Source organism: Myxocyprinus asiaticus, chromosome 18 (assembly GCF_019703515.2).
Source record: "Myxocyprinus asiaticus isolate MX2 ecotype Aquarium Trade chromosome 18, UBuf_Myxa_2, whole genome shotgun sequence".
Lineage (NCBI taxonomy): Eukaryota > Metazoa > Chordata > Actinopteri > Cypriniformes > Catostomidae > Myxocyprinus > Myxocyprinus asiaticus.
This window is the reverse complement of record NC_059361.1, coordinates 26,287,010-26,302,199: the sequence shown is the minus strand read 5'-3', so window position 1 is coordinate 26,302,199 and position 15,190 is coordinate 26,287,010. Positions and strand designations below refer to the sequence as shown.

Sequence of the window (15,190 nt, the reverse complement as noted above, 5' to 3'; positions counted from 1 at the left end):
AGGTTACCTGTGGGGTTTTCTTTGTATCCTGAACAATTCTTCTGGCAGTTGTGGCTGAAATCTTTCTTGGTCTACCTGACCTTGGCTTGGTATCAAGAGATCCCAGAATTTTCCACTTCTTAATAAGTGATTGAACAGTACTGACTGGCATTTTCAAGGCTTTGGATATCTTTTTATATCCTTTTCCATCTTTATAAAGTTCCATTACCTTGTTACGCAGGTCTTTTGACAGTTCTTTTCTGCTCCCCATGGCTCAGTATCTAGCCTGCTCAGTGCATCCATGTGAGAGCTAACAAACTCATTGACTATTTATACACAGACACTAATTGCAATTTAAAAAGCCACATGTGTGGGAAATTAACCTTTAATTGCCATTTAAACCTGTGTGTGTCACCTTGTGTGTCTGTAACAAGGCCAAACATTCAAGGGTGTGTAAACTTTTGATCAGGGCCATTTGGGTGATTTCTGTTATCATTATGATTTAGAAAGGAGCCAAACAACTATGTGATAATAAATGGCTTCATATGATCACTATCCTTAAATAAAAGACAGTTTTTTTGCATGATCAGTCATATTTTGAAAATCAATGCCAAAATTTCACAATTTCTACCAGGGTATGCAAACTTTTGAGCACAACTGTAAATATATATATATATATATATATATATAAAATCATTGCACAACAGAATTTATTGCTGTAATAAGAATCGTCTGTACAAAATAATGAGAGAGACAAAGTCAAAAGTTTTACAGAAATGAGAACTGGAGGGTAAAATGTGATTAATTGTCCTGAAAATAATGTCACAGTGACAAAAGGGTCCTAATAATACAATACATTTTTGTAATAGTTGTCTATAAGGCCCCAAATTCTTGCAGGTGGTATGGCTGCCCATTCGTCTTGGCAAAATGCCTCCAGGTCATGCAAAGTCTTTGGTCGTCTTGCATGAACCGCACGTTTGAGATCTCCCCAGAGTGGCTCGATGATATTAAGGTCAGGAGACTGTGATGGTCACTTGCAAAACCTTCACCTTTTTCTGCTGTCACCACTGGAGGGTCAACTTGGCCTTGTGCTTAGGGTCAATGTCGTGCTGGAAAGTCCAAGAGCGTCCCATGCGCAGCTTTTGTGCAGAAGAATGCAAACTGTCTGCCAGTATTTTCTGATAACATGCTGCATTCATCTTGCCATCAATTTTCACAAGATTCCCCGTGCCTTTAGAGCCCCCCCCAAAACATCAGTGAGCCACCACCATGCTTCACAGTGGGGATGGTATTCTTTTCACTATAGGCCTTGCTGACCCCTCTCCAAACATAGCGCTTAATATTTGGGTGATTTCTGTTACCATTATGATTTTAAAAGGAGCCAAACAACTATGTGATAATAAATGGCTTCATATGATCACTATCCTTAAATAAAATACAGTTTTTTGCATGATCAGTCATATTTTCAAAATCAATGCCAAAATTTCACAATTTCTGCCAGGGTATGCAAACTTTTGAGCACAACTGTATATATAAATATGCATATGGGTATATACACATATACCCATATGCTTTCCATGTATGTTGCATACATATTATACATGCTATTTGGTACTCAAGGTGGCTGTTGTTTCAGTGATTGACTTGATTTACATTTGACATTGCTATTTGATGAAGAAACAACGTAGATGTAAATTATAGCAAGTACAACACTTGAACAGTATGATATGACTATTGGCCTTTGGGTCTCAAATGCCTGAGAAAATACTTAAGTGTAGATTATGTGTTTTGTGTAGCTCAGTATGTGTTTGGCAGCCAGTTGCGTCTCATGAAATTTCAGTATGAAAATAATGAATCCTGTTCTGTGATTGTTGCATTATCTCTTTCATATATGGAAAAAAATTATACATCAAAGTATATCGGAATATATTCTATTCAATTATGATCAAATTGTCTGAAAATGCTTTGAAACTTTTACACTATCTGGGTATTTTGTAGATCCATTTGTGATTGATATACAGTATGTGTTGGGTCTCTTGATACCCTAGGTATGTAATGGACCCTTTTCACAGATTGTGATGATGTGTTTCCGACTTCTTTAGCATCTTAAATCTAGAAAAAAAAAATCATTTGAAATTTTCAATTATTTACAATAAATTTATAACATTGTACTTTGTATTATATAACACTGGAATATGTTTGAAAAACATGTGAGAAGAAATGTGTGAGAACATTAGTTCCCACAGCTGTGATGAGCCTTCTAATACAGCTGCTGAGGAAGTGACATATAATTTGGCCTCTTTCTCTCTTCTGACTGCTGTTATCCAGCGCTCTCTATTTTTATTTGTTTTCTACTTTTGGAAAGCTGTGAAAGCTTAATAGCAGATTTTTTTGTTGTTGAAGCAAACATGTAAACAAAAAATTATATTTGGTCTACCATTTACCGTCATACAAGTTTACCCTGCTATCGTTTACTTCCACGTTACAAACCCGGATATTTGAAAAGAGTCCATAATGTTTAGTGATACACCCATGCTTTAAATGAATATTCCGGGTTCAATACAAGTTAAGCTCTGTTGACAGCATTTGTGGCATAATGTTGATTACCACAAAAATGTATTTCGACTTCTCCCTCCTTTTCTTTAAAAAGAAAAAGAATCTGGATTCCAGTGAATGGAAGTGAATGGGGGCCAATCTGTAAACGTTAAAATAACTCACTGTTTCAGAAGTTTAGCCACAAGACATAAACAATAAGTGTGTTAACATGATTTTAGTGTGATAAAATCACTTACTTACCTTTTCTGTGTAAAGTTATAGCCAATTTCACAACTTTGTTGCTATGAAGATGTCATCTCAACAAACCTTAACATCCTAAAACGACGGTAAAAATGACAGTTTAAACAACTTTACAGCTCAAATAATACATGAGTTTTAACAGAATAACTAATGTAAGAGTTATTACCAAAAATTGGCCCCATTCACTTCCATTGTAAGTGCCTCACCGTAACCTCGATTTTTGCTTTTTATTTATTTTTTTATTTTTTATTTGGTAATCAACATTATCCCACAATACTGTTGATTGGGCTTAACTTGTATTGAGCCCGGAATATTCCTTTAATGGTTAAACCCGTAGAACAAAAAAAAGCATGTGCACACAAACATTCAGTCATTTAATATTCTGAGCAAAATGACACATTCTCTTCAAACCAATGGTGCATTTTTTTAATAACATATAATGAAATAAATTACATTAAACACTTCTAGGGGGCTTTTATCATGACATGTTTTAAAAGTCCTAACCCGGAACACTTCAGGAGTCGTGTTAGCATGGCTACAGCCTGATCACAAACACACTGCAGTGCAGCAGCGGAGAAGACAGGGACGAGTCAGCACCGCTTTTCTTCTCAATTCTTCCATTGTTTGAGCTTTGTTTTGATCGACATGGGGACGAGAGACGACGAATATGACTACTTGTTTAAAGGTGAGTATAAAATACATTAGTCTTGAGTGTATAGGTTAAAACGGCTCTGATGATCGTGTTTTTATGTGTCGGGAAACGGTAGTATGGTTGTTTATTAAACGCTCGAGCTGTAAAGGCCAGCTAACCGGCTAACTCGCTCAGAACAACCCAAACAAACTCCTGCTTAGTGGCTGGAGTGGCATCATTTGGAGGGTTCGGGCTTTATTGGACTGAAATGTAACTCAAACACCACACACTTATGATGTTCGTGTGTTTTTAGTTGGTACATAAAAACAGCGTTCACCGCAGGTAGGACCACACCTTGAAGCGCCAAGCTGTTAGCTGGTACTGTCGCTGAAGGAGTTTGAGTGGAGCTGGCGGAAATGGGAAACCGCCTGTATTATCAGATCTGCGCAATAATAATATTAAGTTTTGATGAACTGGCTCCATTCCCACTGTGTGGTTGATTTCATCTCGTTTCGTTTTTCATGGCGTTGTCTGCTCGTTGATAGTGCTCATGTCAACATTGGTCGGTTTTGTGTACGATTTGAGGAACAAAGCAACGTCAGTTTCATCACCAAGATGAAGTTCAGCTCGGTCTTTAACAGTTTACTAAACAGAAAATGACAGTTATTCGAATGAGCTTGCTGTTAGTATCTATTAAGCTAAAAAAATAATGTTTACACAGTGTCAGTTGATATGACCTCTCTTTGCGCAAATGTAACAGGAGCCAGCTGATAGGTAGCTGTGCAGTATGTAAACCTCACTCCCCTCAAGAGGCGCACTTGCAACTGACGTTAGGGGTTGTAGCCTTTAACCTCCTTGTTAACATTCCTGCCTCCCATGCCGGATACCCCGGTTTGAATCTCGCTCGGAGCAGGTCGAGTAGGACCGGTTACAGTGGTGCCATGACCCGGATGTGAGTGAGGTTTAGAGCGGGTGAGTGTAAAGGGAGCCAACTGGTAGGTAGCTGTGCAGTATGTAAACCTCACTCCCCTGGCCTCAAGAGGCGCACTAGCGACTGACACTAGGGGCTGTAGCCTTTAGCCTCCTTGTTAGCGTGCCCACCTCCCATGCTGGATACCCCGGTTTGAATCCCGCTCGGAGCGGGTCGAATAGGACCGGTTACACAAGTATGTGTTTATCAGTGTTTATTCTTTCATGAAGTAATTTGTGAAATGTTTGCCCTTTTGGAATAAGTTCCTGAAACAAGTTGTGATTTTTTTATTATTATTTTCTTATTGTTTTTTGCATTTAGTCATCTTAGCCATACATTGTTTTCATATCTTTGTGTGTTTTCACCCATGTGAGCTCTGTTGTCATCATCAGTTAAGAAATTTATGTTTGACTTGAATCTAGTGCTGGTAAAACCACCTCAAATCTAGTGGTTTAGTCCCAGCGTTGTGTGGGTGTTTTCAAATGAGATATTCTTGTATTTAGCTATTAGGTGTTCAGCAATTGTTTCAAAGTATACGCTGATCAAATTATCCCAGTTTTGTGTCACAGAAATGGTTACCAAAAATGGTCATCTCTCCCACATAGTAGTCTATTTCAGTCTATTCATGTGATTTGACACACAAATCAAGCTGTGACATAAGCACTTGCATAATTTCCTTATTTTAAAGAGGTCTCTTCCTTTATTTTGTATTGTTATCACTTGCTTATTCAAATAATATGATATATTGCTGATTTGATGTCAGATATAAAACCATGATGCGTTTCATTTTCAAGTGGTCCTGATTGGAGACTCTGGTGTGGGGAAGAGTAACCTGCTGTCCCGTTTCACCCGCAATGAATTCAACCTTGAGAGCAAAAGCACTATTGGAGTGGAGTTTGCTACACGTAGCATTCAGGTAGATGGAAAGACAGTGAAGGCTCAGATCTGGGACACAGCTGGACAGGAGCGTTACCGAGCCATCACTTCAGCGTAAGGCTGGCTGTTCTTGCATATGTTTTAAAGAATACTATCTTGTTGTTAAATTAATTTCTTAAAATCATTCCTCACTGACATTCTTTAAAAAAATTTTTTTTTTTAATGTATCCTTTTTTATCCCAATTTGGAATGCCCAATTCCCACTACTAAGTAGGTCCTCGTGGTGGCGCAGTTACTCACCTCAATCGGAGGACAAGTCTCAGTTGCCTCCGTTTCTGAGACAGTCAGTCTGCACATCTTATCACGTGGCTCATTGTGCATGACACAGTGGAGACTCACAGCATGTGGAGGCTCATGCTACTCTCTGCGATCCACGCACAAATGACCATGCACCCTATTGAGAGTGAGAACCACTAATCGCGACCACGTGGAGGTTACCCCATGTGACTCTACCCTCCCTAGCAACCGGGCCAATTTGGTTGCTTAGGAGACCTGGCTGGAGTCACTCAGCACACACTGGATTCGAACTCGTGGACTCCAGAGGTGGTAGTCAGCGTCAATACTTGCTGAGATACCCAGGCCCCCCTCATTGACATTCTTAATCATTTGATAAAAAAAATAATGTTCTGTTTGGACTCTGTGTTGAGATTAAAGTCAATGTGAAATACAGTTCACAACCAATTTTACTTCTGTAATCTGATGTATTTGAGTAAAACAGGATATTCAATAAGGAAAAAAAAAATATCCATCAGGAATTGGTTGAATGGTTAATTAATAAATTTTGATAACAGATTAAGAAGACTTACTCTTATATTTGGAATAACATGTGCACAATAAGACTTATTTTGTATTAAGAAAGTAAATGGGGTACATTTTCATTTCATGTTGACTTTAAGTGCATTTATTGAACATAATATTTAGTTTGCCGGTCTCACTTTATATTAGGTGTCTTTAATTACTAACATTGTACTAACATTTAAAGGCATTTTCACACCTAGTTTGTTTGAGCACTCCGGACGGTCTCGGAGTGATATAATGTGTATGAACAACCCAGATGATCTCAGACCCCCCTAAAAGGTCCCACAAACCAACCGAATTCAGTACGGTTTGTTTGCGGGTCCTTTTGTGGTTCGATTGATTGTTGCTATGTGGCGAAGAGGTACCAGTCCGTTTTGCTTTTTGTTATGACATAAGTACCTCGAGGCTTGCCATTCAGCTGCATTACATAATCGCCTTATCGAGATTATTTTATCTAACTGTGATTATTATGAGCTTTAAATTGCACTCACATTTTACTGTCCAAATAATGGAATTTTAAACGAATATTGAAATACCATGATTGCCATGACCGCGTTGTTATCTGAGCACTCCATATAAAACCGGCTGCAGTCAGAGCAGCTTCTGAAGAGCATGTGAAGATGAACTGCTTTGGAGCGCTGTGATGAGTGTGCATTTTGCTGAGGTTCACGCCAAATTCCCACGAAAATACAAGCTATTTTGATTGTGAAAGCAACGCTCTCCGTTTCACTTTAATGTTTGCGTAATGGCAGATGATTTAGGTTCATTAATATATGCAGTGTTAATGACATGCAGGAGGAGACGCCCACTTTATTTCTGTTGAGAAACATATTTTCATGCAAAATAAGGGTTTGTGGGTTTAATCGGAGACCCTTAACATAATGTGAAAGTAAAGAATTTAGGACAGAAATATATTACTATTGCTTAGTGTATTACTAGAATAGATTAAAATAGAATAAAATTGGCTGGGTTGTCTGGGTTATATTATAAACTGTGTAAATGTAAAGTTGACCTAAAAAGAGGGACATGTTTTAAGTATTTGAAATAGGGCTGAAAGGATTAGTCTATGTTATCGACAACGTCGACAATAAAAAAAATTGTCGACAAAAATTTTCATTGTCGAATAGTCGTTTGATCTCATTTAACGTAACGTGAGATCACATTAAACTCTGATGCGCGAGAGCAGCACTGCAGTTTGTGCCTGACTGAGGAGAGGAAGAATTACACAGCTCATAGTCCAGATGCACACTAAACTTTCACAGCTTCAGGTGGTGTAGATCGCAAAGTATGAGAGAATTATAATGCAAAAATACCAAATAAGTAAATACAGAAGCACTCTCATTGTGGAATAAGTAGAGCCGGAGCTGCTGCTCTGCTGAAGCAAAACTTGCGTGTCGAGCGTCTTTAAAGGAAACACCCCGGTGTTACATCTTAAATTCAGTTATATTTAATGCATTATAGCTTTATTAAAGTTCAAATAAAATGGAAGCAGGTCATGTAAATGACTACAAATTTCCAAACTGGCATTTCTCTGTGCGGTCAGTGCCTCTTTTATGAGTTGCGCCAAGTGTCCCGATCTAAGGGGGAGAGACTGAAACTGCACACATCTGATGCACACTCTGTTGCAGGGACGCTCATCCCTCGAGAGCGCATGCTTGCTGCAGCTAGACCATGAACGTGATGGCTCGCGACTTATTCAATCATAATGTATGTGTCACTGTGCATTTCTTATCACGAAGAAAATTGGCAATACACAGCTTTATTCATACGAGAGAGTTTTTTTTTTTTTTTTTTTTTTTGTGAGTTAAAGATGGATTGAAGTAAACAGAAAGGTGAGAGAGGGTAGTCTTCACCCCATTATACACTGCAACAAATACATTTTTGATTTGTTTTTGTTTAGGCTTGTTTTCCAATATAAATATCTAAAACTCCTTTAAAACAACGTACATTTTCTTTAGCAGCTATACAGCAGAAGATAAATGTTTTATCTGAGAATGTTGAATATATTATTAAAAATACAAATATTTTAAAATATCTAAAAATCCTTTAAAAAAAAAAAAAGATGCATTCACCTGAGAAGCAGCATATAAGATATTTAGACTTGATTTTAGAGAATAGATTTTGAATACAAGTATATTTTTGTCAAGTGAAAAAACACACTTATGTACAAAATACACTTATTTAAGGTACATTCTCTTAAAGCAAGTCTAAATATCTTATGTTGCTTCTCGAGTAAATGTATCTTGTTTTAAGGATTTTTAGACAATTTTAAATGGAAAACAAGACTAAAACACTTGATAATAGGATTTTTTTTGCAGTGAATTTCTTTACTGAATTAAACTTAAGTTTAATTCAGTGAATGTCATTTAGAGGTATTTTTAAAGGAGATTTTGTCCTCTTTATTGTAAGCACATTTAATACAGCCTTTTAAGTCAGGCACAAGCTGAATAATAAGTTAAGAGCTAATGATTAATCGTTGCAATCACAATAGTCTAATAATTGTTAGATTAATCTATTATCAAAATAATCATTAGTTGCAGCCCTATTTGGAAATATTTTAGCATTTAAAATATTATTTTTCATGTCATTCTACCCCGTGCAATATTTTCAATTGTTAAAGCTTTAAAGGAAACCATATAGCCCTATTATGTGATTCCAAGTTATATACATTACTACTTGAGGTGAATGTGCACCCATTCGTCAGCACACATGCACCTTAGTGACAATTTATCATCATAATCACAATTATATGTGTGCCAGTTTATTGTTAGCCAAATGACATACAGTAATTGTGACTGGGGTCTGTGTTCTAAAGGAATTGTGGTATGAACAACAAAGGGTCTGAGACCACGTCAATGCAAAAAGGACCAAAAATTAAGCTTGGTCCTCTTTAAGTCCACTTGCATTGTGAACACCAAAAGCACTGAGGTCATTTGCAGCTGGTTCCCTTTTTGGTTCTCGAACTGAACTGGGTTTGGTTCATTTTAAACAGACTATATATGAAACCACCCTAAAATACATACAGTACAATGTATTTATTGTGTAACTACAAGTTGTTTTGCTAAATTCTCACAAGATTCACTTTTGCTGCTATTGAGGTTGAGGTATGGGTAAGTTTAGGGTTAGGGGTAAGGTTAACAGTGTAACTACAGATGTTATCAGGTACTTTAAATGTAGGTAAAATGCAACAACACGTATAATATGTACATTGTATCAATTGCTTAAAGGGATAGTTCACCAAAGAATTAAATGTTCTCATTTACTCACCCTCACGTCATCCCAGGTGTGTATGACTTTCTTTCTTCTGCTGAACACAAATAAAGATTTTTAGAAAAATATCTCAGCTCTGTAGGTCCATACAATGCAAGTGAATGGTGGCTGGAACTTTGAAAGCCCAAAAATCACAATAAAGGTAGCATAAAACTAATACATATGACTGCAGTGGTTAATCCATGTCTTCAGAAGTGATATGATGGGTGTAAGTGAGAAACAGATCAATATTTAAGTCCTTTTTTACTATAAAACCCTGCCCAGTAGATGGCGACATGCACAAAGAATGCGAATCGCCAAAAACAAAAGAAGAATGTGAAAGTGAAGATTTCTAGTAAAAAAGGACATAAATATTGATCTGTTTCTCTCCCACGCTTATCATATTGCTACTGAAGACACTGATTTAACCAATGAAGTCATATGGATTACTTTTATGCTGCCTTTATTGTGAATTTTGGACCAAAGTTCTGGTCACCATTCACTTGCATTGTATGGACCTAAAGAGCTGAGATATTCTCCTAAAAATCTTTGTGTTCAGATTTTATTTTTTGGGTGAACTATCCCTTTTAAGTACAAAGTAGTTAAAGACGAATAATATAAAGTGGTTCCAGTTTTCCTATCTTTCCATTTGTTTAACATGTTGATATGAAGATATTACCGAGGAGCTGTTGGGGCGCTTCTAGTGTATGACATCGCCAAGCACTTGACCTATGAGAATGTGGAACGCTGGCTTAAGGAGCTGAGAGACCATGCAGACAGCAACATTGTCATCATGCTCGTGGGCAATAAAAGTGACTTGCGTCACCTTCGGGCTGTACCCACTGATGAAGCACGTGCATTTGCAGGTTAGATGCTCAATAAAAACATAGAAGTTGACCTTGAACTCCTGATGCATTATAGGAAGAATGTATAGCCAGTGTTTTACAAGGGCTTCTTGAATTCTGTAAGCTTAAGTTTCTTTTGTGTACTTCTCAACATTATTAACTGTTAATGTACGTTCCCAATGTTTGCAGAGAAAAACGGGCTGTCTTTCCTAGAGACTTCGGCTTTGGATTCCACCAATGTAGAGACTGCTTTTCAGACCATCCTGACTGGTAAGTGCTTTGCATAGAAGACCAGAGTAATGTTTCAATATATACATCGTATCAGCCGTGCAAGGTTAAAGGAATATTTCGGGTTCAATACAAGTTAAGCTCAATCGACAGCATTTGTGGCATAATGTTGATTAGCACAAAACTTTACTGAATGGGGCCAATTTTTGGAGGGTTTAGTGAAGCTTATAATTTTATAAAAGCACTTACATTAATTCTTCTGTTAAAACTTGTGTATTATTTGAGCTGTAAAGTTGTTTATATCATTTTTACAGTCGTTTTAGGGTTTGTTGACTACATCGTCATGGCAACAAAATTGTACAATTTACTGTAAAAATCATGTAAACATGCATATTTAAGTCTTGTGGCTATACTTTTGAAACAGTGAGTATTGGCCCCAGTCACTTCCATTGTAAGTGCCTCACTTTAACCCAGATTTTTGCGTTTTTTAGAGAAAAGTAAGGGATGAGTCGAAATTATTTTTGTGGTAATCAACATTATGCCACAAATGCTGTCGATTGAGCTTAACTTGCATTGAACCTGGAATATTCCTTTAAGGATAATAAACTTTTATTTTCTTAATGGTCATAGAAAAAGTGAATAAGGAAAATACACTTTGAAATGGGCTTGAGTAAATGAGAATGTGGGAGTCTAAAGGGAATAAAAAAAGATAGTAAATGATTGGCCAGTGGCTGAATGACTCCTCAAAAGCCCTGCCTTGCTTGGGTAGGTTCCTCTAGCCTTACGTGACTGCAATAAAAAGTTTCTGTCTTCTTTTGCTCCTCTGTTCAGATCCTGGCATCTGCAGAGCAGAAACAAAAGTTTAAAAGGCAATGCTGTAATTACATTTGCTCTAACATCTATTTATGACTGGTTGTGGGCCTTTATGGCAACACAAAGTCTGTATTCATTATTAGTTTGTAAATCGTTGTCACTACCAATAATATGTGTACGACTTTATAAGGAAGACTTAACTATTTAGACCTTTGCTCAGTGTTTTAGTTCTATTCTCTCTCTCTCTCTTTCTCTCTCCTGCAGAAATCTACCGGATTGTGTCCCAAAAGCAGATGTCAGACCGCCGAGACAATGACATGTCACCTAGCAACAACGTGGTGTCCATCCAGGTGCAGCCTACTGAGAACAAACCAAAGATGCAATGTTGCCAGAGCATCTAGCAGCACCCCCACCCACCTGCAACACCCCCTCCCCTCCTCTTCAAGACTGCTTTGGGTCTGAGATGCAGCTGCACAACTAGTCTTGAGCACAGAGGCTGGTTCCAAAAGCTGGAATCTCAAAGGGTCACCACCTGCAGTCTGGACTAAGCTCGTTTTGTTTCTTCCTGCCATGGTAGGCTTTTATATTGCAGAATTTTAATAATCATTTTTGCCGGTCTTCACTGAAATGTCTTAATATATAATTTAATTTGCAAATGTATGAAGTTTGCTCATGTATGTCCCTAGTAGTAGCCCTATTTTTGCTGTTGCGTCTGGGGTGGAGGGGAGAAACGTTCAGTATTGGAGGTATTGCTGTATTTAATGTTGTGATGTAGAAAGATGACGTCTCTGTTAATAGATGTTAGACAATGATTAGGGCTCAAAGACCACAGACTTCACCTTTAGCCATATCCAAGTATGGTATCCATTGCATGTAATGCTAAGTTGCAGTCACTTACAAAGCAGAACTGCATTCTTTATTTCACCATCAGGTCCAAGAGAAGAGGTCTTAAAGGTGGAGTTCACCCAAAAATGAAGATTCTTTCATTTATTCACCCTCATATTGCTTCAGTCCCATGTAACCTTTATTGAGGAGAAGAAAGCAAGTCAGGCATGTTTGGAACAGCATGAGGGTGAATGAATGATGACAGAATATTCATTTTTAGGTGAACTATTCCTTTAAGCTTGTGGCACTGGAATCATCCAGAGCACAGTGCCTCAGACCAATCCATAGCTAATGCGACTGCACCATCATGTGCATCTCTTGCATCCTCCTTGAGGTAGAAAAGTGGTTTTAGTGCCTTTCTTGATGGAACATCACATGAGACATTTCCACTTTCATGCATGTGCTTTAAACACCTCTACAGCTTTCCATGCCAGTGCAGTAAGGCCTTCATCACATGATGCTCTGCAGTGCTATATTTACGCTGTAATAACTGACCCTTTCTTTGACATAAAGGGATAGTTCACCCAAAAATGAAAATTCTGTAATTTACTCATGCTCATATTGTTCCAAACCTGTATGTCTTTGATTTCTTCTGTGGAACACAACAGGAGATGTTTGGCGGAAAGTTAGCCTCAGTCACCATTCACTTTCATTGCATCTTTGGTCCATACAATGAAAGTGAATGGTGATTGATGCTAGCATTCTGCCTAACAACTCCTTTTGTGTTCCACTGGAGTAAGGTGAACTGTCCCTTTTAAACTCTGTTATTGTCTGAGATATTTTAGAAATTTTACTGCATATTTCATTTTTTAATAAACAGTAAGTGATATAATGTGGAAAGATTATTTCTCTGCGGTTTAAAGCGTAATAGAGGTGAAAGAACTTTTGCTTGTACTTCAATGCCCACAAACAGGCACAAGTACTTCCTGGGCACAATTGAAACTAAATAACACTACCACAACCTGCTGAGTGTGAAGCAAGGGAATAGAGACCATTTTAGCTTGTCACTTCCTCTAAACATACAAACACATGTAACATTGTTTTATCACCTCCACCTCAAACCCATTGTACTTTTGCAGGTCACGCTCTGTTGTTAAAGTAAGAACAGGAAAAAAACCAACTGCCCAACTGACAACCACATCACACAAGAGCACTCTAGGGAATAGACTGGATACTTTCTGTTATTGCACTGATTGTAAAATATTTCCTATTTGACTAACCGCACTACAGTTTATGATCTTAAGACCTGTAACTTGTATTTATTCTGTGGTAGTCACTTGAATTCAGTTAGTAGCCTTTAATCGTCGTGGCGAAGTGAAGGGACTGCTAAACGTTAAGACACAGTGTGATAATTTATGAATGTATTATGTGTTTTAGCCTACAACAGTCTTGTCCTGATTCCAGCAGATGGGGAAACTACCACAAGCTGTGATGCTCATCTTTGCTTAATGGCTGTCTAAAAAAAATTATTCAGTGTGACAAAATATCAGTAATGACTTAAATTATATTGCATGTTTTATAATGGTCACCACAGATGTACACCTCAACATCTTAGTCTGCAACCCATAAGTCATTTACTTTAATTTCACTTTGGTTATCGATCCCTTTGACTTTAATGACCGTAGTCCCAGGTAAAACAACATAGTTCAGCAAGAGAATTCTCAATAGTACCAGAATACATTCCAGATGGAATTGTATGCCCTTCCACCAGCAGTAGCTTGTGTTCAAACTCAAGTAATGTAATTACAGAATGATACAGAATAGAATGGACCAACATTGCTGCATAGGTGCATGTGAATCATGTCATGTTTTCAGCGAGTCACTTCTATCCTATAAGGTAAAAATCTAGATCTTAGAATGAAAGCAGCATGTTGAGGTATTGTATTACTTATTGGCATAAAAAGAAAAAGACGTGATATACAAGCGCTAGGGTCAGTTTCTGTATAGTGTTTGGAGGCTTGCCACGTTTAGGACACTGACTCTGATTGTATAACTGTTCTTTAGAGGCAGGGGTCTCTGGTGCTAACAGAGGCCAGTGCCAATGATGTTAGGGTACAGATGGCACAACTATGACCTGCCCATGCACTGCACATAGCTGGTGTGACCTAGTAAGATTATCTGGATATTACTTTTCTGACTGTCACATCTTTCACATATTGCCTCAAACACCTTATTTCTTTTGTCTGCACTGTATTGTGATTTTATTTTGTATTGTTATGATATACTATTACTCTGTCCACTGTAATTCCAATTTAAAAGAGCAAATAAAATATGTAGTTATTTCAAAAAATGTGCATGCTGTTCTTTTGGCTTATAATTTGTGTTTAACCTTTTCTTTAAAAAGCTAATTGTGATGTAACCATTTTATAACCACCGTAGTTATGTCATGTATATCTTTTTCAATAGGATATTTTATTTCAGTTCCTTAGGACCAAGTGGTCATAATCTAATATCTACAGTTAGTAGAATTGGTTAATTTAAAAGAGAAGTGCTCACAAATGCAGTGAGCAGTTACAGTGTTCAACATGTTCCCACTGTCATGGAAAACCTGGAAATATCAAGGAATTATATATATATATATATATAAATAAAATTATTATAAAAAATAAAAAAAATTCCCCAATTTGGAATTCCCAATGCACTCTAGGCCCTTGTGGTGGCATAGTGACTTGCCTCAATCTGGGTGGCGGAGGACGAACCTCAGTTGCCTCTGTGTCTGAAACCCTCAATCCGCGCGTCTTATCACGTGGCTTGTTAAGCACGTTACCGCGGAGACATAGCGCGTGTGGAGGCTTCACACTATTCTCTGTGGCATCCACGCACAACTCGCCACACGCCCCACCGAGAGCGAGAACCACATTATAGCGACCACGAGGAGGCTACCCCATGTGACTCTACCCTCCCTAGCAACTGGGCCAATTTGGTTGCTTAGGAGACCTGGCTAGAATCGCTCAGCATGCCCTGGATTCAAACTCACGACTCCAGATGTGGTAGTTAGCGTGAATGCTCACTGAGCTATCCAGGCCCCCGGAAATGTCAAGGAATTAAAAAAACAAAAAC

General features: G+C 37.9%; 1 protein-coding gene across 2 annotated transcripts; it reads left to right on the top strand.

The window, feature by feature from the left end:
• The first annotated feature begins 3,301 nt into the window (after window positions 1–3,301).
• On the top strand, window positions 3,302–14,420 carry LOC127456007 (ras-related protein Rab-11A). Of its 2 annotated transcripts, XR_007899774.1 has the most exons (6): window positions 3,302–3,460; window positions 5,171–5,366; window positions 10,032–10,225; window positions 10,394–10,474; window positions 11,510–11,818; window positions 13,508–14,420. XR_007899774.1 is itself a non-coding variant. In XM_051724278.1 (5 exons), the coding sequence occupies exons 1-5, from the start codon at window positions 3,421–3,423 to the stop codon at window positions 11,644–11,646; spliced, it is 648 nt and encodes a 215-aa protein (XP_051580238.1). In that variant the 5' UTR covers window positions 3,302–3,420; the 3' UTR covers window positions 11,647–14,420. The 2 variants fall into 2 exon arrangements, 1 of the variants encoding a protein (XP_051580238.1); XM_051724278.1 differs by having other exon boundaries at window positions 11,510–14,420.
• Window positions 14,421–15,190: the final 770 nt, after the last annotated feature.